This window comes from Megascapheus bottae, unplaced genomic scaffold (assembly GCF_031878675.1).
Source record: "Megascapheus bottae isolate mThoBot1 unplaced genomic scaffold, mThoBot2.hap1 HAP1_SCAFFOLD_64, whole genome shotgun sequence".
NCBI lineage: Eukaryota > Metazoa > Chordata > Mammalia > Rodentia > Geomyidae > Megascapheus > Megascapheus bottae.
The window spans coordinates 536081-561659 of NW_028327830.1; the positions used below are offsets into that span (position 1 = coordinate 536081).

Genomic DNA, 25579 nt, shown 5'->3' on the forward strand with positions numbered 1-25579 from the left:
AATGATTGTTGTCCTTAATGTACTATGTTGTCTCTCATCTCCTTTGCTGTCCCTTGGTTATCTCATGTTGGTATAATATCTCACTTTGTTATCTGATATATTGAATTTATTTGTATTTGGATATTTGAAATTTGATAGGGAAGGGGGGAAAACAAAAACGGGTGGGAGGTGTGAGGGGGAGGGAAACGGGTACCAAGACATGTGAAAGGGTATCAATGTATGTGAATCAATGCACCGTCTATGTGGCAAATATCATGTAACCCTTTTAATAATTACAATAAAAAATAAATATTAAAAAATAAAAAAATAAAAAAAACTTTCTGCACAGATAAAAGCACAGTTGCAAAAGTAGAGATACAGACAACCAATTGAGAAAAGATATTTACCAATAATACATCTGACAAGTGCTTAATATCCACTATCTACAGGGAACTCAAGAAACTAATTCCCTGAAAACCAACAAACCATTCACTAAATGGGCAAGGGAACTAAAGAGAGATTTATCAGAAGAAGAGATTAAAATGGCAGAAAAGCATATGAGAAAATGTTCATCATCCATGATCATAAAGGAAATGCAAATAAAAACAACCCTAAGATACCACCTTACCCCAACAAGAATGGCCAAGATTTTGAACTCAGACAATTACAGTTGCTGGTAGGGTTGTGGAGAAAAAGGAACCCCACTACACTGCTGGTGGGATTGTAAACTAGTTCAGCCTCTCTGCTGGGTTTTGAGATAGAGTATAGCTAACATTTTTAAAGTCTGTACTTGAACAACGATACTTTGTTTCTACTTCTTTTGAATTATTTTATTTGCAAGTGATTTTTAATTAGCCGAATTTCCAATAATCCCAATGTGTATTTCTTATGTTGAAATTAGAACTAACAAACAGCTAAGTCACCTCTAGAACTAACAAACAGCTAAGTCACCTTAAAGAAGGAAAGAAATTTATGGTCAAGTGACATAGATAACTGTGCATTAGTTTAAGGTATAGTTTGTATTAATTTATAAACCATCAGATTAATTAAATAAGTTCATACCTAAATATACCTTTAGTATAACAATATAAAGACTGATTAGATTAAAAGTACTACTTGATTTTTCCTCTTGCTATTTGCATGATTTCATACAAAGTGTAAAAGGAGAATTATAGAAATTCCATGAGTTGTGATGATTAAAATGAAAAAAAATAACTGAAGCACTGGTGACCATACAGTAAGCGCTCCACAAAACTGTTTTACATTGACAATAACCTTACATTCTCATGTATTTACTTTTTTTCTTTTGGTCAGTAGTGGCCTGAGCACTGTCTCTGAGCTCTTCAGCTCGAGGCTACTACCTACCCCTTGAGCCACAGTGACACTTCTGGTTTTCTGGTTATTTATTAGAGATAAGAGTCTTACGGACTTTTTAGTGCCCAAGCTGGCATTAAACCACAATCCTCAGATCTTAGCCTACTGAGTATCTGCCCCAGCCTGCAGGGTAGTCAACTAGAGCTCGAGGAGGAGCAGACGTGAATGAGAGAGACAAACAGACACAAGGAGGGAGACCAAGACAGTATTCTGATCAAGGTCTTAATCTTTATTTTTGCACAGCAGAATATATATGTTTAGCAGAAAGGTGATTGATGCAAGCAGGTTGCCTAGTGATATTGCTTAGTATCCTGCACAACATGTACCTGAAACAGGTCTGAGGAGGGGGTCAGGAGGCAGTCAAGCTTTTCTGCCAAGCAGGATATATAAATCAAGTTCTTTTTTACCCACCAGGATATTGCAGTTGGGCCATCGTGGGAAAAGTAGTAGGAACAATAATTCTTTCAGTTTACAGACAGAGTCTTACAGTTTCTAAGTTCTTTCAGTTTACAGAAAGTTATAGTTTCTGGATGTCATAGTAACAGCTATTTGGTTCCCAGCAAGTATCTATGAGGATAGACATAACCACCTCATCTGGCTGTCTTTACTATTTTTTACCTAGTTGAGTGACCTTTCATTTTTGCTAAAGCACCAATTCTAGTTTTCTGGAGGTTAATTGGAGAAGAATCTCAGGGCTGGCTTTGAATTGTCAGCCTCAGATCTCAGCCTCCTCAGTGGCTATGATTACAGGTATGAGCCATTGTGGCCCCTATAAATGACCTCTTCTAATTATTGAAATTTTTCTTAAATCACATTTAGATTATTATAATCCTTAATCAGTTCTTCAATGAAGAAGCAATCAACAAAATTTATATTTTCCCTCTAATTGCTCTATTTCTCTCTTTTCTTGTAACAGAACTTTAAGTTAAGCACAAAGTCACCATGAAATTATTGTTTCTCCAACCATCCTTTTATCCAGGATTAAACATATAAGTGGACTCAGGCCATTGATATGTTAATGGTCATCAGGCATTGAGCCATCTGGCAACAATAGAGGATCTAGTGAATCAAGTGAAATATGCTCTTCATCTCTGTCTCATTCCAGAAAAAAGCAGACATGAGAGTTGTCAACATGAGCTCCAAATGCCAAGATTCATATAATAATTGTGAGATGTGTCTCACATACGGCATATGGTTTGTGGAAAAAATTTTAATGTGCATATATAGACAGCAAGTGGAATTGTACTGTAATGTAAGATCACACAAATCTCTTAATCAAAGAGATTTGAAATTATTTCAGCTAAAATAAGAAGAAATTATCATCCATGTAGTGTTTTTTTCTCTTCCTATTCTGATGGAATGACTTCATCCAAACATGCCTGTAGCTAATTCCTTCCCTTCCATATAATTACATGATTGTGTTTTTAAAAATCCCAAACCCTTAATTTGCATAATGACTCATTGTTTGTTATCCTCTAACTCATGTTATAGTTGGCATGACAATTGTCTTATTACAATGGAGTTCCAAGATGTAAGAAATCTGGCTTCTTTCCACCCAGTTTCAACAAAAATGTCAACATTTTTTAAAGAATGAAGGAAAAATGCTCAACTCAGGCAGTAAATATATTTCACTTTGGAAATACTATAAAATGATATACATTTTAATTTCGCAAATGGCTAAATAGAAGAAAACTAAAATGCATAAGCACGACTGAAGACATAATTCACGTGATAAGAATACTTGCCTAAAATTCATAATTCCCTACATTCAATCTCTAATAACATGAAAAAAGCAGAAAAAATGGGCCATGAGTTTAGCCTAGTGATGGAGTGCTTGCCTAGCATGCTCGAAGAACCAGGTTTGTTTCCTCCGTTCCACGTACACAGAAAAAAGCCAGAAATGGTGCTGTGCCTCAAGTGGTAGAGCTCTAGCCTTGAGAAAGTCCAAAGACAGTACCCAGTCCCTGAGATCAAGGCCCAGGACTGGCAAAAAAAAGAAGGTAGGACAAAAGTAGAAAAGAACGAAAGAAAGAAAAAAAGGAAGAAAGGAGGAAATGAGGAAAGAAAGGAAGAAAGGAAAAAACAGGAAGAAAGAAAGAGAAAGAAAGAAAGAAAGAAAGAAAGAAAGAAAAGAAGGAAGAAAGAAAGAAAACAAAGAATAAAAGAGTAAAGAAGAGTAAAGGGAGTGAGGAGAGAAAGAGAGACAGACAGAAATAGAGACAAACAGACACAGAGAGAATTCTACCTACTAGAAGACAGATAATGGAGCAGAGAGAGGCAGAGACAGAGAGGCAAAGAGATTCTTTCTAATCAGGAAGCAGAATGGACTGGTGTTTGGTGCCGTATTAGACAAAAAAGCTCATGAATCTCTGATTCCTAACATCAAAAATAAATATCAGAGACATTAATCAAATGGAAGAATGCAAAGTAAGTGTGCAATCTGAGTGAATGGTAGCCCTACAGCTCAAACCTAAGTTCAGTAATGACTTTAGTATTTGAATTTGAAATGATTGCAATATACAGTGTTAAATTTGAGAGAGGAAAATGTCAAGGAAAGACAAATGCCAGGGAAGTGAGAGATGACTATGTAGGCCGAATATTCATCCTTAATGTATCCCCCATTCCCTTTAAAGAAAATGACTAGTATAAACAACAAAGACACATTTAAGTTAGACAAGTCGAGAATATATGTGGGTTGATTTCATAATCTCTGAGTGAGGTATAAAAGAATCTCAGTAAATCTATTCTTGTGAATAAAAAAGTTAACTAGAAAACTGAAAATAATCTGATAACTATTTTTGCCTTCTGAAAGAAATTATTCAACACAGGTTTGCGAAATAATATTTTTAGAACAACACAGTGAGAAAGAAAAAGAATGTGCAGGCACTGAAGTAAAGAGGACAAGATTATCAGAGATATTGGCATGATCATTTCTTTTTGCATCAGCTTTATGACATGGTCATCATCTTTGCTCTATAGAAAAAGAAGCCAATATACAATAAGAAAAGCAATATCTTCAAGGTTGAACAGCAATTAATCTCAAAATCTGAATTGTCACCAGGCTAAGTACTCAACTTTAATTCAACTGAAGTACATGGTTTGATGTTAAAACTTCACCATTCATTAGAGACTCTCCAGGGAATATAGTTAGATTCCACTTTACTAAAATATTGCTACCTCTTGACGATGAAAAATGAATTATTACTGCCATAATTGTTACTATTCGTGATATTTCTGAGTATGGAACTTATCTCACTTCTTTCAAACCAAGTTTTATCATCAGTAAAATGAAAAAAGATTGTCTATTTTTTAAAGAAATGAAGGAATAAAGACACGTAGAGCAGTCATTGTAAGGATTAAATATGACAATGGAAACATTCTATAAAAGCATTTGATTTAGCAAGTTAAAAATATTTAGGGAGGGAACAGGAGCATGCTGGCCTAGTGGTAGTGTTGGCTAACATGTACAAAGACCCAGGTTCGATAGCTCGGTACCACATACACAGAAAAAACCCAGAAATGATGATGTCTCAAGTGGTAGAGCTTTAGCCTTGAAAAAGCCCAAGGACAGCACATAGGCCCTGAGTTCAAGCCCCATGGCTGGCAAAAAAAATACTCTGTGAAATCATTTGATGTGTGTGCAGTTGAATATTACTCTTTTCTTCGGAAATGAAATTCTGCTTGGCTTATGCTTTTCTGTTTAGTTGTAGCATAAAAATGGTAGTGATGGAATTCAATATTTAATAGGGCACATTTTTGTTTACAATCAAATAATATCTATAGTGTAAATGATAGGAATCATCTGAAGAGATAACACTCCATGGATAAATATTACTTATAACACAAACGTATAATTATTTAAAATATGTACAAATCTTCATATTTTTCATTTTATTGAAATATTCATATTCATATGAATTTTCTTCATATTATTGAAGTAAATATTCAATAAATTTTTCTGGAAATTTTTTAAAGTAAGTCTAATCAATGATCTATATAGTTATATAGTATACTATGTAAGTATATACTTATATACTATATATACATATATAGTATACTATCAAACAGATTAACTGTAAGTATAGATTCTTTTCCTTCCAAAGGCAAAATGGAGATATGAATCATAAATTTGTGGAGAAGACCACAAATCATAAGAACATTGGGGACTAATTTTCACCTTTGGGTTATTATGATCCCAAAACTGCAAATATACATCAGAGTATATAGTGGTAATTATATAGTATACTATGTAAATATATACTTATATACTATATATACTTATATAGTATACTATACAGTTCTGTGACTACATGTATATCACTAATGTCATCTTGCACAACTTTCTAACTGTTTAATTGAAATACTACAATATACAGTTTGGTTATGTTTGCAACAGGTTCTGATGATCCTACCAGGGCAGATTCTAGAAGTTTGTAAGAAAAGGAAACCAAGAATATTGGGCCAAAACTTTTAGGTGCCATGAATTTTAAGAATTTATATGGATCTATCAAAAAGTCATTTTCTACAATTGAAAGAATGAAACAAAAGATTTCTCTGAATTGCTAACCCATAAGTTCTTGCACAAGTCATTTCATATTTTTGATGCATACCTTTCCTCGTAGTTAAAATTTCTGAAGAATCTAAGCATCAAATTACATTCTTTCTCCCTTCTTAAAAAGTCACAAAGGCTCTGGGCAAGGAGGTTCACGCCTATAATCCTAGCTACTTAAGAGGCTGAGATCTGTGGATCAAGGTTAAAAGCCACCCAGGGCACAAAATTTATCTCCAATTAACCTCTTGAAAATGGGAAGTGGGGCTTGGCTCAAGGGTAGGGTGGTAGCCTTGAACTGAAGAGATCAGGAACAATGCCCAGACCAAGTTCAAGCCCCATGAGCCCCCCAAAAAAGTCACAAAGGCAATTAACTCCCATTCATATCCCCCAAATTAAAAAAAATGAGATACTATAAAGTCAATGAGAATAGGAAAATAGATGACATCCTATTATTATACATGTCATTTTGTGGTTGGTGCCACTTAAATGGGGCAGCACTTGAAGACAGGTTTCTCTGAAAAAAAAGTGGTGAACTACGCGCAGCGATCTTGGTGTTGATTGTAGCACAGATGCTCATGTGTGAAGGCCTAGTTATCTTCCACCTCCCAGGAATTTTCACATACTAGTTTCTTTACACAATCACTGCAAAGACACAATCGGAATGCCACTTAAGAATTCTGAGAGTCTGGGAGCGTGTCCTAGTGGTAGAGTGCTTCCCTAGCATGCAGGAAGCCCTGGGTTTGATTCCTCGGAACCATGAACACAGAAAATGACACAGTGCTGTGGCTCAAGTGATAGAGCGCTAGCACTGAGAAAGCCAAAGGACAGTGCCCAGGCCCTGAATTCAACCCCAAGGAATGGCCAAAAAAGAAAAAAGAAATAAAGAATTCTGAGTATTCTCAGAATGCCTCATTAAGAATTCCCATTAGAAGATTTGCTTTGTTTTTGTTTAGGTTAAATTGATTGTAACAATTTCACTATTATTTACATATGTTTGTGTTTTATATTTGATGAAATTTGCCCCTTGATACTGGTTATATGTATTATTTCCAATTGCGACATTAAAATATGTAGAGAAATCTTATACAAGCCTTTAAATTTTTTGAAGGCATAAAATTGATATAGAAACAGTAAGAAAGAAGTCTCAAATAAGTTATAAATTATGCTTGTTTTTTTAGGGTCTTGAAAAATTCACAATGCAAAATGAGAAAGCTCTGAAAATAAGCAAATAAGAAATAGCTATGAATGTTGTTAAATCTATTTTACTTCCTCAAAGGGAAACCCTTTCTCTCCAAATGCTATAGATATTTAGAGTGATGTAGTCTAGCCATGGATAAAAATGATCTTTGAGAATAGTTACTGTAATTACAACCTAAGAGAATGCAGGGAAGTAAGATAAATGATGCAAACATGTATATCTTTACAATTATTGTAGAATGTTAGAAGTTCATACCAATTTTGTGAAAACTTATGTAACTTTTAAACTGCTATAGGAAAACACAGGGTAAACTATGGATGAGATACACACAGATGATTGTTTCTTGCATAGAACTCCAATTGTGTTGGAATGAGGGGTGAGGGAGAATTGGCAAATGGCACTGTATCAAATTAAGACATTTTTGCATTGTAGTATGAACAATTACCTCAACCAAGAGACAATCAACAGATGGGTTTTCTTGCTAGTTATAGGACAGAAAAATCATTCATATCTAGAATATTCCAGAATCTTAAAACTAAACACTAAAAGAACTGATAGCTTAATTGTTAAATGCATAGATTAACAATTTTAAGAAAAATACAAATTGCTAATATATAAATGCCAGAATTTTCAGTGTTCTCAGTCATAAAGAAATTATAAATCAAAACTACATTTAGAGTCCATCTTATCCAAGTCAGAATAGTGATATCAAGATAACAAGCACAAGAAAAATTGATGGGAATGTGGGGGAAAGGACCCGTCATATATTGCTGTAATTTATGTTAGCAAAAATCACTATGTAAATCAACATGGTGTTTTTAGAAAAAAACAGAAATTAAATCTAACATAGGACACTATTATATCAATCTTGGTTATACATGTCTATATTCATAATGATTAATATATTAATATTCTATTAATGAATCAATTAGTGCAAAAAAGATACACATACACCCATGTTGATTGCAGCTCTGATTACTGAGGGATCAACTGAGGTACTCAACAGTTGATGAGTGGATAAAGAAAATGTGGTACATATGTGCTGTATATTATCATTGAGATTCAAAGGAGAAATAAATTATATCATCTGTAAAATGAAATAATAGAACTAGATATTATCATAATGAATGAAATAAGTTGAAGTCAAAGTGTGACATGACACAAATTACCTCCTATTTTAACCTTAAAAATCTATCTATATGATTACACACACACACACACACACACACACACACACACACACACACAATTGAAGGCATTCCATACCCGAAAATGAGTATCAGGAAACCTCCTATTTTACTTCACACTTTAAGGTTGACAATGACCCAGACATATCAATATATTAAGCCTATTAAGAAATCAAGAGAAAAATATTTAAATATATGTATACTTACTTGAAAAATATTTTTGACTTTTATCAATTAATAAACAATAGATATAAGTAAAATATTTTAGTATCATTGCTAGAGCTAACTTATAGAGCTAGTTTCTAACTTATAGAAACCAAACAAATAATAGTTAAGAGTCAGGAAAAATCAAGTTAAACTAGCAACTTCGAAAAGAGGTAGCTACTACATCATCTTAGGAGAAAAATACAATTCCTAATCTCTGATATCTGTCCTACAATGGAGAATGTAGTCTATGTTTTAATAAAGCAAACCTTAGTCATAGAATTTGTGAGATGAAGGATAAGGTGCTAAATGCTGAATGAAGATCTGTTGACTTCGTACACTTTGAGAAATTATATCTATCATTAAAAGAGGAGTAAGAAGTACTGAGACACTCTTTTTTCTAATTAAAGGCTGTTTATGTCAGCTCTTAAATCATGAAATGAGATTTAGAATTAACCCAACTGAAGTTGGCATTCAGACTAAAAGTGGAAAACAAATCGTTTCTCTCCTCTTGAAGCAAGAATGAAGATAGAGTAGCTAAGAGACAATAAAGTCTTGAATAACGTAAGTAATTTGTTTTTATGTTTAATTCTTATTAGTGTATATTCATTGTACAAGAGGGCTTCACTTTAATATTTCTGTACATACATAAACAATGATCAGATTCACACTCTCTATTATTCTGTTTTATCACCCACCATCCTTGTTTTTTAAAACTCAATGGATTTCATTTTTCTTTTTCTTTCTTTCTTTCTTTTTTTTGCCAGTCCTGGGGCTTGAACTCAGGGCCTGCACACTATCCTTGGACACATTCTGCTCAAGGATAGTGCTCTGCCACCTGAGCCACAGTACCACTTACAGCTTTTTCTGTGTATGTGGTACCCAGGTATGGAACCCAGGGCTTTGTGCATGCTAGGTGAGTACTCTACCACTAGGCCATGCTCCTAAGCCCTTCATTTTTCTTTTTTATACATGCTTTGATTATATTTCTTTCCATTTAACAAATCATTTTACATTAAATTAAATTTAAATTGTTATTTTATACTAAAAACATAGGGGATAGGCTGGAGATGTGTTTTCATAAAAGTAGATATTTCTAAAAATGCATCCCATTTCATACACTTATACATCCACACATGTGTAACCCCACGTACATTGATTAGATTCTACATGTGGAAGTATTCTTAAGAAAATCATCACTTCATCGTCCTTAAACAAACAATTTACAAGTACGATTTGGTAGTTAAATGCAGTTTCCCATGGCTTTACAAATAACTGATGAGGGCTTCAAAATTTATATCTTCATAGCAGTCTGAAACTGCTAGAAGAAAACAAATGGAATTTAGTGCAAAATGAAAACATACTGGATTGTTAGTTTAGAAGTTTCAAAAATAAGGAAATATTCCTCTGTGATATATATGTATATATATATATATATGTATATGAAAAAAGTCAGTTACTTCAGGGTCTAATCATGAGGAAAAGACATTGCTCGTTTCTATAGCAACCAAGTTCTGAGTATTCTTCATGCATCTCTTTTGTACCAGAATCTCCCTCATTATGGTGAAAAGAAATTCTGTGTCACATCAATGAAAACTCTAATATATATAGATCCAAATACATTTTCCTGTCCAGGTTGACTAAGTAAAGATGCTGAAACCCAGCACTGGCTTGAACAAGAAAACTTAATTTAAATGTGTGAAGAACTGAGATATCTCTTGAATTTTTCTTCTGTACTCAGCATCTATTATTTGAGCTATGAGGGTGATTTTTTCATAGACTTTGACAGGCTCAGCTCTTTGGAGAGTTTATTTTATCTCTTCTAGTCAGAAGCTGATTTCAGTGGCACTTCTAGCTCAAACTTAAAAGTCAAAATACAAAAGAAGTAGTGCATTTATTCTTGTCTGGCAAAGATAAGATTTACTCTGCATGGTGTAAAAACAACTGACAAACCTATCTACTTGATTCTGAACTTTTAAAATACCTTCAGACTATAGTTTCTAGTGAAAGATATGTTAATGTAACTGACAGTAAGTTAATATTCCTGTGATTATGTACTGAAAATACATAGCTAACCTACAGTCGTTTTATATAATGTGTCAGTGCTGCCATTTTATTGATGAATTTTTGTTAGTTATTTTATTTCAGAAACCTAATCTGTTTTGGTTATTATTAAAGGTGACATTTCCATAAATCAGATAATGAGTACTAGGCTTTTTTTTACCATGTTACCCCTTTCTCTGCTTTCTCTTTCTTGTCCTTGCCCACAAGTTGCATAGTTCATTTTTATGTAGTATATATCCTATGTAATGATGACATTTGTTCACCTTTCCTCCCAATCTTGAGGGCTTTCTTTGACTTCTCTAAAAAGAAAACAACAATAATAACCAAAAGAAACAAACATCACCACCACCAAACATGTATCCACTTCCTCACATGTGTTTAGATAAATAGTACTTAGGTGGTCAGAGGAATTGTTTCAATTTTTCCCCTAAGTCTATCCTCCTGCTTTCTATTTGTGGGTAAATGCATAACTCCCTATACAGGATATCACGTCTAGCTGTATTTTAGATCTAACTTTCACAAATGAGAGGAAAAGATGTGTATTTTGCCTTTCTGAGTTTTGCTTACCTCACTTAACATTATTTTCTTCTAGGTCCATTCATTTCCCTGAAAATGACGTAATATTATTCTGTCTAATGGATGAAGAAAAAAAATTCCACTGTGTATTTTCTTGATCCATTCTGGGCTGTTTCCATACCTTGTCTGCTGTGAATAGTCAATCAAAGGGCATGGAATTGCAAGTTTTTTTTTAATCATATCAGGAACTTGTATTGTTCTGGGTGAATACCTGGAGAGTGGTATATCTGGATCATAGGAAAAGTATTTGTTTTGTTTTCTGAGGAATCTCCAGAGTGGCTGTACTAATTTGCATTCCTACTAACAGTTCATTGTTTTTTTTTTCCCACATATCTTCACCTATTTGTTATTATTCAAATTCTCAATGTTGGCCACTGAGTAAGATGAAATTTCAGGGTTGTTTTGATTTGCAATTCCTTTATAGTCAGGGATATTGTGAGTTTTCTTGTGTGTTTATCTGACATTCTCACTTCTCTCCTTTTAACTCTTTCGTCTGTTGATTGGTTTACTTAATTTGAGGGGGGTTAATTTATTGAGATTCTTATATGTTTTGATTATCAGGCTTTTGTTGCATGAATTTTTGGTAAAGATCCTCTAATTTATTGACCGTCTTTTTAAATTAGAAATCATGACCATTGAAGTTCAGAAACTTTTTAGTTTTATAAAAACTAACCCCATTTTTCAAGTCTCTTTACTATTTGCTATGCCCTTGGGACCTTCTTCAAAGTTCCTGTTTGTGCTTATAAATTATAATGTTTCTCCTACTTTGTTTTTTCTTTTAGTAGTTTCAGATTTTCAGGTATGAAATACCATCTTAAAATCATGTGATCTCAGGTAAAGGAATGACATTGGAAGAAATATGATTTCTGAAATCTTGCCCTTAGAAAATATTTATGATCTCAAGGCCCTTTACTTTTAAATGTTATGCAAGCTACAGTTTCTTGAGATGAATCATCCTTCAGTAATCTTTAAAAAAGGAGTGCTCAAAGTCAAATGAACAGATATGTCAAAATGTATTAGTAAATTATTGTTACATGATAACTTTCTTCCATGTGTCACTCTGACATTCTTTGATGAGATAGGTAAGTGGGAAATGGTAAAGGATATTCTCCTTCACCTCTGATCCTTGTCCAATCAGAATATTAGTTCCTATGTTCCAAATTCAACTCATTAAATATCAAAGATTTTTATATTGTTACTAATATCTTATTGATATGGAATGAGTACTTTTCTTTGGAATGTGTACTTTTCTTCAGGTAGGTTATTCTTTTATCCAGTTAAATTTATAATTCAGGTGCAAGTTAGAGCATGACAGCAAATGAGAAAACTCCTTCAATAAACAGATAGCATAATAACATAATAAGTAGCTGTTGTATGCATTTCCCTGACATATTTTTTAATTTAGCATTATTGCATTATAATTTATTTCTTATTGTCTGGGTAATATTTACAGGAGTTATAGTTATATTTTTCAGGTAGTGGATACATTACTTCTTGAACATTGATAGCCTTTCTCATATTTTGCAATTATAATTTGTTTTCAATTTGTTTCTGGTTCTTACAAATACATAATCATGGGTGTTTGTCTATATCCTTTCACATTTCCCTCTTAGTTAAGAAAGAAATTTTAAGCAGAACTGTCATCATAAATATTTGCAAATCAACTACTAATCTTAGAAGATAGAAATGAACATAAACACTGTAAGTTCATGAATATTATAATTATTTTAACTTAAGAATAAAATCTACCTTGGCTTAAATCAAAAGAAGAAATCTTGCAATATAATATTCTGTAGAAATCCTAAAAGGACATTTTGTACTGCTACAACAATGCGTGTTATAATTATACACAATTTCTTAAATCATGTCACCTCCCCATTGTTATTTTATTGCAAGTTTGGTTTTCAGAGCAGTGTGAGTGTTCATTTTGATGTGTGGCTTTTCTTAGCTCTTGTTAAAATCATTTTTCTTCACATACACAGCTGTAACCTTAGAGAATTTCCAAAGTGTCTCTAATCGAATATTCCTTGAATTAGATATCTGAGAACTGAATGAAAAGTATTCAGGGAGAAAGATGCTTACTAAAATATGATTCTTAGTTCAAAAATTCATTCATCCAGAATTTTAAAAAAGACTCAAGGCAATTGACCTTTAGGTCTGAGAAACAAGTCACATTTTATAAAGAAGAATGATTTGAACCTATAAAAAGTATTCTGTAGTTTATCGTTTCACTTTAAGAAATGTAAAAGCTTTAAAATTATAGTAGTTGTCAGTCCAAAGGATACCTCTTTTTGGATAGTTCACTGTAACTTTTTTAAGACTTCAACAGTAATGAAAAGTAACCAATTCTTATATGTGTCTATAGAATAAACAAGCAATCTTACTGCCAGAAATGATTAAGAGTCAGAGAGGTTTTCATTATTCTAGCTGTGGGGCACATTACTTTCTTGGCCAAAGGACTTCATTTCTCAGAAAGTTAAATGGTTGGGAAGACAAAATACAGAAAGTCATAAAATAAATTTTTTTGTATTGTGCTACAGAAGCAAGATATACAGATATTTAAGTATTTAAGAGCACTTAGAATTCTTTTCATGTATGCTGTTCTCATGTGAATACACAGATTTCGCATGTGAAAGATATAGGCTACAATCCTGCTAGCCTAAAAAACATAGAAAATTAAATCGAGAAGCCGGGTGCTGTGGCTCATGTCTGTAATCCTAGTTACTCAGGAGGCTGAGATCTGAATATTAGAGTTCAAAGCCAGCCAGGGCACTAAGGAATGTAAGATTTGTCTCCAATAAACCACTAGAAAACCAGAATGCCACATTGGCTCAAAGGCTAGGGTGGTAGCCTTGAGTTGAGGGACAATGCCCTGGCCCCAGAGGTCAAGCACCACAACTGACATAAAAAAAGAAAATTGATCTCTAAATACCACTTTCATTTCTGAGTCGATACAGTAATATTTTGTAGAATGACGCATTATCTACTGCTTGATCAGTTTCATAGTTATAAGACACCAAACTTATGATTGTTTGTAAACAGAAGACACCTCATCATTGAGGAATAAGAAGATATAAACCTATCACAATAAAGACATGATTGGCTGAAGAGCATTCTAGTCTAGTCATAACACTGTACTACGACTGCAATACCACACAGCTGCAGGAGAGTGACTGGTATCACTTCTGCTGTTGCCACTCCCACTCCCAAAGAAGAACTTATCTTCCCATATGCATAATAGGATGAGCTCTGCTCTTGTTTGTCTCACAAAATCTTACTGATTAAATAACAGAGTTAAGCTATGTGCTAATAAACTAGTTAGGACTAATGATCTTTTTGTTTGGGAAAATGTATGGACTCAAGAAGATAATGCTGAAAATTTACTGTATCTGACTTTATTGCCTGGTATATTGTATATACATTTATCTGTTTATTTAAAATAGGGAAGGGAAGAGGGGAAAACAAGAACAAGATGATTGGGAGGGAGTGGGGGGAGGGAAATGGGGACAAAAACACAGAAGCGGTATCAATTTGCGAGAAGTAATGCACCTACTACCTGATGAATGTATCTGTAACCCTTCTAAACATTATCGAGACAATAAAATAGAATAAAATAAAACATTTCATACCACACAATTCGATTCTAAACTCACACACATACAGATAGATAGAGGGATAGATAGATAGATAAATAGATAGATAGATAGATAGATAGATGGCAGAAGAGAAGGGAATGAATGTTTTTATTTCTGTTGTACTTATGGCTGTTTTGATCATTGTCATAGCTGTTATGAACACGGTCTTCTGGAAGGGATTGGAAGAACAGTTGAATTTTCTCTCATTGAACACTGCTGCCCTAAATCAAGGTATGACCGACACAATTAGAAAAAAACATCACTGTGTAAGTGCTTTATCAAATGATTGACCAACATAAAGAAAAAGTAAATAATTATTATTGAATGCTAAAGCTAGAAATGCCAATTAAATTTAAATCTAGGAATCAAAACTTTTATAGCACACTATTCTTAATGCTGATTCCTTGTATCATGCTAATTTGAAGAAATTATTCTTCAGTAAAAATGCATAATGCCTATGTATATCTGTATTGAATTTAAGGAAACATTACTTTCTCATATTTTGCTGTTAATTCCAAATTATTATTAATAATAATCAAGAATTCTATAGTTGAAATTACAGCCATTTTTCAGTACAGCTTAGATTTTTTGGAAGGTATTTTTAGAGAGCTATTATGCTGCTCTGTGAAAGATGATTCTATGAATTGAATTTTGTGATTGAAGCATGTTTTCAGAGCATAAATAATCACTCCACTAACATTTTTATTTATTTATTTTTTCAAATAGGGGAAAATTTTCTGGTATCACTATATCACCGTGATTTTACACAAAATCTCATATTAGATTTTTATACACTTGTGTTAGTTGTAATTTCCTCAGCTTCCCCAGTGACTTCCAACTTTCCTCCAACTTGGTGTATTTCTTCTATTTATTTTCAAATTAAGCAGCTTTACATGGTTTATCTATTTTATTAAGATTCTCCACTCTTTCTTTAGAAACTAAATTGAGGTTTCCTGGCTAGGAGCAGCTATGTGTAAATAATTCTTGACTTTTATTTTTATTGTTTTGCTTCTAGAGTTAAGGCTTTCTGAAACCACTTCCCTGAATCATAGATCTAGCAGTAAGCTTTATAAATTAATTTACAGCTTCATTTAGTCAACAAACTCCAGGGTAAACTGACTTAGTCCAAAAGAATGGGTTTATGTATCAAGAGGAAATGAAGCTCTGTACCTTGGAGACAAATCTAATTGTGGACCCTGGGATTAGATAGGTCTTGGAAGATTTACTAGCTTAAGCATGAGTTAAGGTAAGTGTTCAGTCTTTGCCCTTTTCCCAAAAACAGTCAGAAAGAAATCTTCAGACAATGTAGGTAAAAGACACTAATCCTGTTTCTACAGTGTCAATGGCTGTAGTTAACAGAACTTTCATCCTGAAGACATTTGCTGCAAACAAGATCAGCCACATCTTTCCCTTGATTTACCCAGAAATCATATGCAATGCCTCATTTAGTGATTTATTTATTTATTTTGAACTGGTGGAAATCCCAAAACTGATATGGAGCTTTCCTTTTTTTTCCCCTCACATTCTTGGCCAAATTCTACATTATCACAAAGGAATTTCCTGACCATTATAAACAGAGTGACAGTACCGACTGGCTGGAATGACCCCCCCCCAGAATAAATTTTAAAATGTTCCCTCAGTTCTATTCAATATTCTTGCATAAGTTTATATCTGGGACACTGACAAAGGAAATCTCTGCCTTACAGATTACTACTTCAGGTTAAGTATGTTGTGTTTTGTTTAATGAGACAAAGCAATGAGATTTTTATTGAAGAATTTATTTACATTGATTTTTACATCATATTTCAAATGATGTATTTAACAAACAAGTATTCAAGAAGGAAATCTCTATATACAGTCACTGGCACTTAGATTTTAGAACATAATTAAAATTAGGCTGAGGATTTGTATGTCATATATACATATTAATCTATGTAATAAAACATTATGTCTATAGAGTCATAATAAATTTTTATGTCTATATAGTTATGTTTATATTTCCAGTACCATGCCCATAACATTGGGTATGAAAATCTTGAGTCCTTGCTCTTGTACTGTTTGGATCTAGTAGCCACATTTTAAAGATACCATATGCCTTTTGTTCTTTTGGTCTTGACTTCTCTCACACAACATGATTTGCTCTAGTTTAATCCATTTACCTGCAAATGCCATTATTTTATCTTCTCTGTTGGCTATGTAGAATTCCATTGTAAATATATACCACATTTTCTGTATCCATTCATCTGCAGTAAGGCATCTGGATTGTTCAGGCTAGATGCCCAGAAGTGGTATGGTGGGATCATAGGGAAGGTCTAATTTCAGTTATTTAAGAAACCTCCACACTGATTTCCAGAGTGGCTGAACTAGCTTAAAATCCCATCAGCAGTGAAATAGGGTTCCTTTTTCTCCACAACCCCGCCAGCATCTGTCATTGTCTGAGTTCAAAATCTTGGCCATTCTTGTTGGGATAGGGTGGTATCTTAGGGTTGTTTATATTTGTTTATATTTATGACCATGGATGATGAGCATTTTCTCATATGCTTTTCTGCCATTTTAACCTCTTCTTTTGATAAGTCTCTCTTTAGTTCCCTTACCCATTTAGAGAATGATTTGATGATTTTGAGGGGATTCGTTTCTTGAGTTCCCTGTAGATACTGGATATTAAGCATTTGTCTGATGTATTATTGGTAAATATCTTTTCCCAGTTTTTCATTTTCTGCATGTGGCTGCCCAGTTTTTCCAGCACCAATAATTGAATAGGCTGTGTTTCTTCCACTGTATATCTTTGGCTCATTTCTCAAGTACAAGTTGAGTATAGGTTTGTGGTTTTATTTCTGGATCTTCTGTTTCACTCATCTTCTGGTCTCTTTTTGTTCCAGTAACATGCTGTTTTTGTTATTATAGCTCTATAGTAGAGTTTGAAGTCTGGTAATGTGATACCACCTGCATTGTTCTTTTTCCCTAGAATTGTTTTGGCTGTTCTAGGTCTTTTCTTGTTCCATATGAACATTTGGATTGTATCTTCTATTTCAGTAAAGAATGTCTTTGGGATTTTGATGGGGATTGCATTGAATTTGTATGTCAATTTTGGCAGTCTGACATTTTCACTAGATTGGTTCTCCCTACTCATGAGCATGGGATATCTTTCCATTTCCTGGTGTTCTTTAATTTCTTTCGTTATAGCTCTTATAGTTTTCATTAAATAATTCCTTTTCATCCTTGGTTAATTTAATTCATAAGTATTTTATTCGTTTGAGGGATATTGAAAATGGGATCATTTTCTTGATTTAACCTTTTGTTTGCGTATTGTTGGTGTACAAGAAGGCTACTGACTTTTGCAAGTTTACTTTGTATCCTGCCACTTTGCTGAAGTGGTTTATTAATTCTAGGAGTTTGGGAGTGGAGCTTATTGGGTCACTCAGGTAGAGGATCATGTCATCTGCGAATAGAAACAGTTTAATTTGTTCTTTCCTTATGTGGATCCCTTTGATGTCCTTCTCTTGCCTTATTGCTCTGGCTAATGGTTCCATCACTGTATTGAAGAGAAGTGGATAGAGTGGGCATCCTGCCTAGTAGCTGATTTTAAGTTAAATGGTTCCAGTCTTTTACCATTTCGTATAATACTGGCTGTCGGTTTGTCATATATAGCGTTAATTATTTTAAGAAATGTACCTCTTATTCCTTTTTTTTTAGTGCTTTCAACATGAATGGATGTTGTTTGTCAAATGCCTTCTCCACTTCCAGAGAAATTATCATATGATTCGTATCCTTAGCTCTACTGATATGATGTATTATATTGATTGACCTGTAAATGTTAAACCAGCCTTGCAGCTGTGGGATGAAGCTTACTTGATCGCAGTATATTTTTCTTAATTTGTTTCCAGATTCTGTTGGCTAGTATTTTATTGAGGAGTTTTGTGTCCATGTTCATTACAGATAGGTCTGTAGTTTTCTTGTTTTTTTTGGGTCTTTCACTGGTTTGTGGATGAGTGTGATAATAGCTTCATAAAATGAGTTTGGTTGGCATTGCTCCTGCTTCTATTTCTCAGAAGAGTTTCAAGAGTATAGGTGTTACTTCATCTTTAAACATCTTGTAGAATTCCATAGTGAAACCGTCTGGAATTGGGCTCTTTTTGGTTGGCATTTCTCTGATTGCTTCTGATGTTTCATTGTATGAAATTGGTTTGTTCAGTTTGTTTACCTCGTCATTGTTCAATGTGGGTAGCCTATATTTATTTAAGAAATTATCCATTTCTACTAGATTTTCTTGTTTCTTTCAATTTAGGCCCTAGTAATACTTCTTCATAATGGACTGAATTTCTTGGATATTGGTCATGATAGTTCCAGTGGGTTCTCTAATCTTGATTATTTGAGTCTCCCCTCTCCTTTTTTTGATTAACCTTGCCAGGGATTTGTCAATTTTGTTGACTCTTTCAAAGATGCAACTTTTGGATTCATTAATTTTGTGTATAGTGTATCTTATTTCAATCTCTGATAATTCTGATTTTCTTTTTGTTATTTCTGTCCTTCGAGTTGTCTTAAAATTAACTTTTTCTTGCACCTCTAGGTGCTTCAATTTCTTCTTTAGGTTATTTACATGCTCTTCTTCTGTCTTTTAAATATGGGATCCTAGTGCAATAAGTTTGACCCTTAGAATTGTCTTTGCTGTCCCTTAATTTCCTTTGTAATGTCTCTTGTCATTATATTTAAGAAACTTTTGAATTTCTCCTTTGAATTGATCTGTAACCCAGGAGTTATTCAGATGTGTGTTGTTCAGCAACCAGGTGTTTGAATGTTTTTTGACTTTATTTTGTTGTTCATACCTAGTCTGACTCCACTGTGGGATTATATCAGTCCTCTTGTATCTGCTTAAGTTTTCTGTATGAACTATTATGTGATCTATTTTGGAGTATGTTCCATGTGCTGGGGGAGTAAATGTTTATAACAATAATATTCTGGGTATGGGTTGTACCCTTTACTAATATGTAGTGGCCATCTTTATCTTTATGCACTGATTTTATTGAGAAATCATTTGTGTCAGAGATTAAGATTGCTACTCCTGCTTTTTTTGCCTGGTGGGTTTGAGTGGAAAACTCTTTCTATCCATTCACTTGGAGTTTGTTTCTGTCTTTGGCAGAGAGGTGGGTCTCTTGGAGGCAACATATGGATGGGTTTTGTTTCTTAAAACAGTCTGCTATTCTCTCTCTTTTGCTTGGATTGTTCAGCCTGTTCACATTTAGGAAAATTATTGTCCTTTGTCATAATTTATTTTTATTACTTTCTTTCTCTTTTTTCCCCTTTTCTGTTTAGTGATTTATAGGTGATTTCTTCTTCATGGGGTTCTTGCTGTTCTGCAATTAGTTCTTCATTATTTAATATTTTTGCAATGCTGGTTTAATGTGCATATATTCATATAGCTTCTCTTTGGAATGAAATATTCTTGTTTCTCTCTCAAATGTAAATTCTACTTTCATAGGATATACCTGTCTGGATTGGCAGGTATTGGTCTTCAGGGCATGAATGATATTTTTCGAAGCTTTTCTTGCATTTAGGGTTTTCCTGGAGACGTCAGAACTTACTGTAATTTTTTCCCATTGTAGTATAGCTCTTTCTTTGTTTTTGCGGTATTTAAGATCAGCTCCTTAGTTTTCGGGTCTGGTGGTTTTCTATGATGTGTCTAGATGAGTTCCCTCTAGGGGCTTGCCTGAATGGAGTTCTGAAGCCTTCAAAAATGTGAGTATTTTCACTTTTGTGGTTGGGGAAGTTCTCTGGTATGATTTTGGTGAATAAGTGTAGCATTCCTTTATTAAGAAACTCCATCCATTTGTCCATCCCTATTATAAGAAGATTAGATTTCTTGACTACGACTGCCAGGTCCTGGAATTATTTTTCAAGAATTCTGAATGCTTTGTCCAGACTGATGATTCTGTGTTACATCACTTGCATTTTATGTTCGGTTCCTGATATCCTATTCTCCATCTCAGTCAATGTGTTGCTTAATGATTCCATTTTTATTTGCATTGCAGACACTGAGCTGATCACACCTGCAATGAGCAAATTAATCTTTTCATCTATTTCTCTTCTGAATTTCAGGAGCTCCTTGGTAATTTCCTCCTTATATTCATAAAATTATATTTGAAATTCTGCTTTTATCGATTAAGTCATATTAACAAACATCTCCTTGAATATTTCCTATCTCCTCAGGTGTCATTTCAGGAGATAGCCACATTTCTCTCCTACCTGCCTTCTTCTTTACTTTGGGGATTATTAAGACCTCTGTGAATTTACATATGCAGTGATTTGTCCTTGGGTTTTTCTATGAATCGAACACCGTTGCTGTAGGATCGCTCTGTGGTCATTAGAGAGAGATTTTATTTGATTTGCAACAGAGACAGGAAGAAATCTGTGTATACATGGGGTTGTAAACCAAATTAATTCAGCGGCTGACAATGTAAGAGTTTGGAGCTTTTACTTGAGTGTCTCCGGTCGATCCTTGAGGTTGTGTGCCGATGCACAGCTAGCTCTCAGTCCAACTAGTGGAGTAAAGAACACATACATCATCAAGGGTGACAATTAAACCCACGTGTCTCCACCTGGCTAGAAAGAAGCCCGACGCCAGCCAGATACCCTACCAGCTGGGAACGCTCCTACAGAGCGGGCCTCTATACAACCTCACCTCTGCACCATCACTACCTAGAGCGGCCTCTGGGGAGGGGGGGGGTCTTTCTGGATCTCGACCACGGGACCGCGACTTTCTTGAAAGTGGCTAGGAAGTGCCTTCTCTGGAGATACCCCACCGGCTCCATCCACTTCCCGGTCAGGCCTTTCCTTTCCAGGGGCGCCCCTTTGGCCTAGGGAAAGAGCCCAGGCCCGGGACTCTCCAGGACCCTCCAGACCCCGGGAAGGGAGCAGGGCAGGTCCGGTCAGGCCTGCCGGAGGGCCCCTCTCGGCGCCGCTCTGGGGCAGGTGGGGTCTGCCCTCCTGGTTTTGAGGCGGGCCCTGGGGAAGCCACCCCACCTGGACCGCCTCGGGGGCCTCGAGGCCAGGCCACGGGTGTCCGTGGTCCCGGGTCGGGTCCCGGGTCGGGTCTGCCGGTTGGTCTGCGGTTCCCTCTTGGCGTCCCCCCCTCTGCCCCGCTCTGCTTCCCGGTGGGAGCCCAGTGGGGGCGTGGTTCTCGCCACCCAGAGGCCTGGGGGGAGACCACCATGGGCAGCCTTAAAGACCTACCAAGGGATGGAGGTCGGCGGGCACCTCGGGACCGGAAGTGAGGGCCTTGGGCTGCAGGCGCTCCCCAGTCCCTCCTTCGTCTTGCTCTCTCTGGCATCCTGGCCCTCCCCGGCTCCCTCCCCCACCCCCACCATCAGCCGACTCACCCCCTCCTCCCCCCACCCCCCTCCCTGACCTCTTCCATTCCCTCCGCGTTCGCACTTGGCGTCCCGCGTGTGGCTGGGTCGGTTGCCTTGGATCACCCTTGCGCCCTCGGGTTCTGTGGCTCCCCCTCGCCCGGCCCCTCCCCCCTCACACAGTCAGAGGGCTCTGGGAGAGAGTGTGCCTGAGGGGAACAAACCAACAAGGAGTCCGCAGCAGCTGCAGTAGCAGCAGCAGCAGGAGCGCCAGCTGTACAGCAGGCAGGGTGCCAGTCCTGGCTGGAGCAACTGGTGAGGCCACGTTCCCGTTCCCAAAGCTGGCAGGTGCGGGGGGGGGGGAGGGGGCGGGGCCTGCCCGCACCTGGCCCCCTGGCCCCCTGCCTGCATGTGCAGGCGGGTGGCCTGACCGTCAGCAGGTGTCCTGGCACGCAGGCACAAAGCCCTGCCCTGGCTCCGCCCCCCGCCCAGGTCGATAAAAGGCCGCGCGCCACTTCCTGGCCTCCCTGTGTGGAGAAGATCCCGCTGCAGCCACTGGTCCGGACGGCTGGACGGCGCTCCCAACTGGCCTACCGGTGCGGTGCGTGCTGAGGATCCCTGCGGGAGAACCTGCCCTTGGGGCCGTTTTCTGCGCTCTCTGAAGGGCGAAGATGGAAGCTGAGCTGGCCCGAGCCTTCCAGGAGGAGGTGAGATGCCCCATCTGCCTGGACACCCTGATGGTCCCGGTCACCGTCCAGTGCGGCCACACTTTCTGTCGCCCGTGTCTCCGCCTGGCCTGGGAAGATGCCACGACCCCGGCCAGGTGCCCTGCCTGCAGGGAGCCCTCCCAGCAAGGAGAGCCGAGATCCAACGTGGAGCTGGGCAGTGTGGTCTCCCTGGTGCGGAAGGCCAGCCTCCGCGGGTTCCTGAGCTCCCGGGAGCACAGATGTGGGACCCACGGCGAGCCAAAGCAGATGTTCTGCGAGGAGGACGAGAGCCCGCTCTGCGGGCTCTGCTCCCAGGCCCCGGAGCACCGGGCTCACCGGCACCAGCCCGTGGAGCGCGCAGCCGCCCACAGGCAGGAGGCCATCTTACAGCTCATGGAGACTTTGTGGGAGAGGAAAGAAGAGACCCAGAGGAAGGTGGAGGAGCAGAGGGAGATCATGAGCCGGTGGGGTTGGTTTCTGCACCTGCACCGGACGATGACCGAGGCGTTTTATGCCACCCCGGGGCACCCTGGTCTCCGGGAGGGGGACAGGCGATTTGCCCAAGAGTTACTGCTCGACCTAGGAAGGAGGACCTCAGCGCAACTCCAGACAACCGAGGGGCACCTGCTCGAGGAACAGGGTCACCTCAGGAGCGTGTACCAGAAGCTGATGAGGGCCTACCAAAAGCAGGATGTGGAGCTCCTCCAGGACTTCAGGGATGGCCTGGAGCTGGGAGAGTGCGCCTTGCTCTTCCAGCCCCAGACCCTGGAGCCGTTGCTCGGCCCCCCTAGAATCCGCGGGCTGGTGGAGAGCCTCAGCCCGTACCGAGTAGAGGTGTCCTTCGGCCCCTGGACGCCGAGCCCACCTCTGCTGGCAGCTTCCAGGGAGGAAGAAGCCGGCCACCAGGTCGCGCTTGGCGCCCAGGTCTTCAGCGCCGGCCGGCACTACTGGGAGCTCAGCCCGGATGACTCTTCCTCCTGGGCGGTGGGAGTCTGCGGGAATCTGGCCGGATTCCCTCCGAGGGCCTCCGACCACGACCTTTTCGTCCTCTTCTGGGTGGAAGGCTCCCACCCAGCCGGCCTCTTTACAACCTCACCTCTGCGCCATCACTACCTAGAGCGGCCTCTGGGGAGGGTGGGGGTCTTTCTGGATCTCGACCACGGGACCGCGACTTTCTTGAACGTGGCTAGGAAGTGCCTTCTCTGGAGATACCCCACCGGCTCCATCCACTTCCCGGTCAGGCCTTTCCTTTCCAGGGGCGCCCCTTTGGCCTAGGGAAAGAGAACAGGCCCGGGACTCTCCAGGACCCTCTGTTAGACTCCCGACTCAGCGGGACGTCTTCCAGACGGAGCCCCCTTCCCAAGGAACAGCGAGTCCACGCAGTCGGATGCAAACAGCAAGAGGTTTATTTGGGAACACGGGTACCCGGGGCAACAAGTTCTCCTAGGAGACTTGCGCACCTAGGCTGGGGAGAGGGGGATATTTATGGGTGGCTGAAGCAGGTTACAGAAGCAGAAGCATAGTTACATGGTAATGATTGATTATAATCACATTAGGTAAGACTCAGCTAGGGGTTTATTGAATTTCCACTTGGTTAAACAGGCAGTTGACTGCATGTCTTGTTTCTGGCCATATTTTATTGTTTTATTCCTGGAATGTCCTCCTCTTATTCAGGTTCATAAGGTATACAGTTTCACTGACTCGAACCAACTCAAACTGCACATCCTGTTGGCTGTTTTTCAGCCCATTGTATAAACTGCAGCTACTTGCACTATTCCAAAGGCCATTCTTCTATTCTTCTAAGATTTTGGATTTATCACCTCTATAATCAAGTACATTGGAAGATGTTTGTGTTGTGAGGGTGATGGTTACTATTAGTTACTATTACATTATGGGGAGATTTCATATTTCTCATCCCCCATTTTCTTCTGGTTCCTTGAATGGAATCTTTCATTCAATGAGAGTGGTCTCTCTTTCCTTAAGTTGCTGATACTGTTGAGTGAGCACTAAGGCTTGTACTATAGTTAATCTATCTTTTACAAATTTGACTAGTCCATTTAGGATACAGGGACCCAAAGTGAGAATTAGAATGAGTATAATGAGTGGTCCTGCTATAGTGGATAACAGAGTTGCAAACCAGGGGGATTGATTAAACCAGTTTTCAAACCACCCTTGCTGAGAGCGGAATTCTTTCTCTCTTTCTGATAGCCTTTCTCTAAGTTTGCTCATAGTTTCTCGGACAATTCCTGTCTGGTCTGCGTAAAAACAGCATTCCTCTTTCAAAGCAGCACACAAATCACCATCCTTTAAGAAAAGTACTTCAGACAAGGATGTTAGAGATTTTTACAACCAAGAAAGTCTTATTTTTAAAGGATCTGGAGTGTGTTGCAATTTCCATTCTGGTGTTTGATCGGCAGAGTTGTCGGTGGTAGCCGCTTTTATGAATACTAGAAGATATTTGTAGCCATATTGTCCAGGTTTAATTTCTGTAAAGTCAATTTCCCAATGAACACCTGGGAGGTGTCCTCTCATTCTAGTTCCAAGTCCAATTTTAGTCTGTCCTGCATTCACCCTAGCACACGCTGGGCACTGGGCAGCCACTTGTTGTAAAGCCTCTTCCTTTCCCAAGAAGTGGCCAAGGTTTTAAAAGTCCACTTTTTGGGCCAAACTGTTTTTCCATCAAAAGTCCATTGTCCTTGTTTGGAGTCATAGGCCGCCCCCATTTTCTTAAGACACTCAATATCCTCTGGGGTGTATGGG

At 37.9% G+C, this 25579-nt stretch overlaps 1 protein-coding gene across 1 annotated transcript; it reads left to right on the forward strand.

Moving 5' to 3' along the window:
- The first annotated feature begins 23314 nt into the window (after positions 1 to 23314).
- Positions 23315 to 24094, forward strand: LOC150039075 (tripartite motif-containing protein 43-like). The gene has a single exon (XM_090328019.1). The coding sequence runs from the start codon at positions 23315 to 23317 to the stop codon at positions 24092 to 24094; it is 780 nt and encodes a 259-aa protein (XP_090184145.1).
- The last annotated feature ends 1485 nt before the right edge of the window (positions 24095 to 25579 follow it).

Coding starts and splice junctions, on each gene's coding strand:
- LOC150039075 (XM_090328019.1), top strand. CDS start 23,315: ATGACCGAGGCGTTTTATGCCACCCCGGGGCACCCTGGTCTCCGGGAG.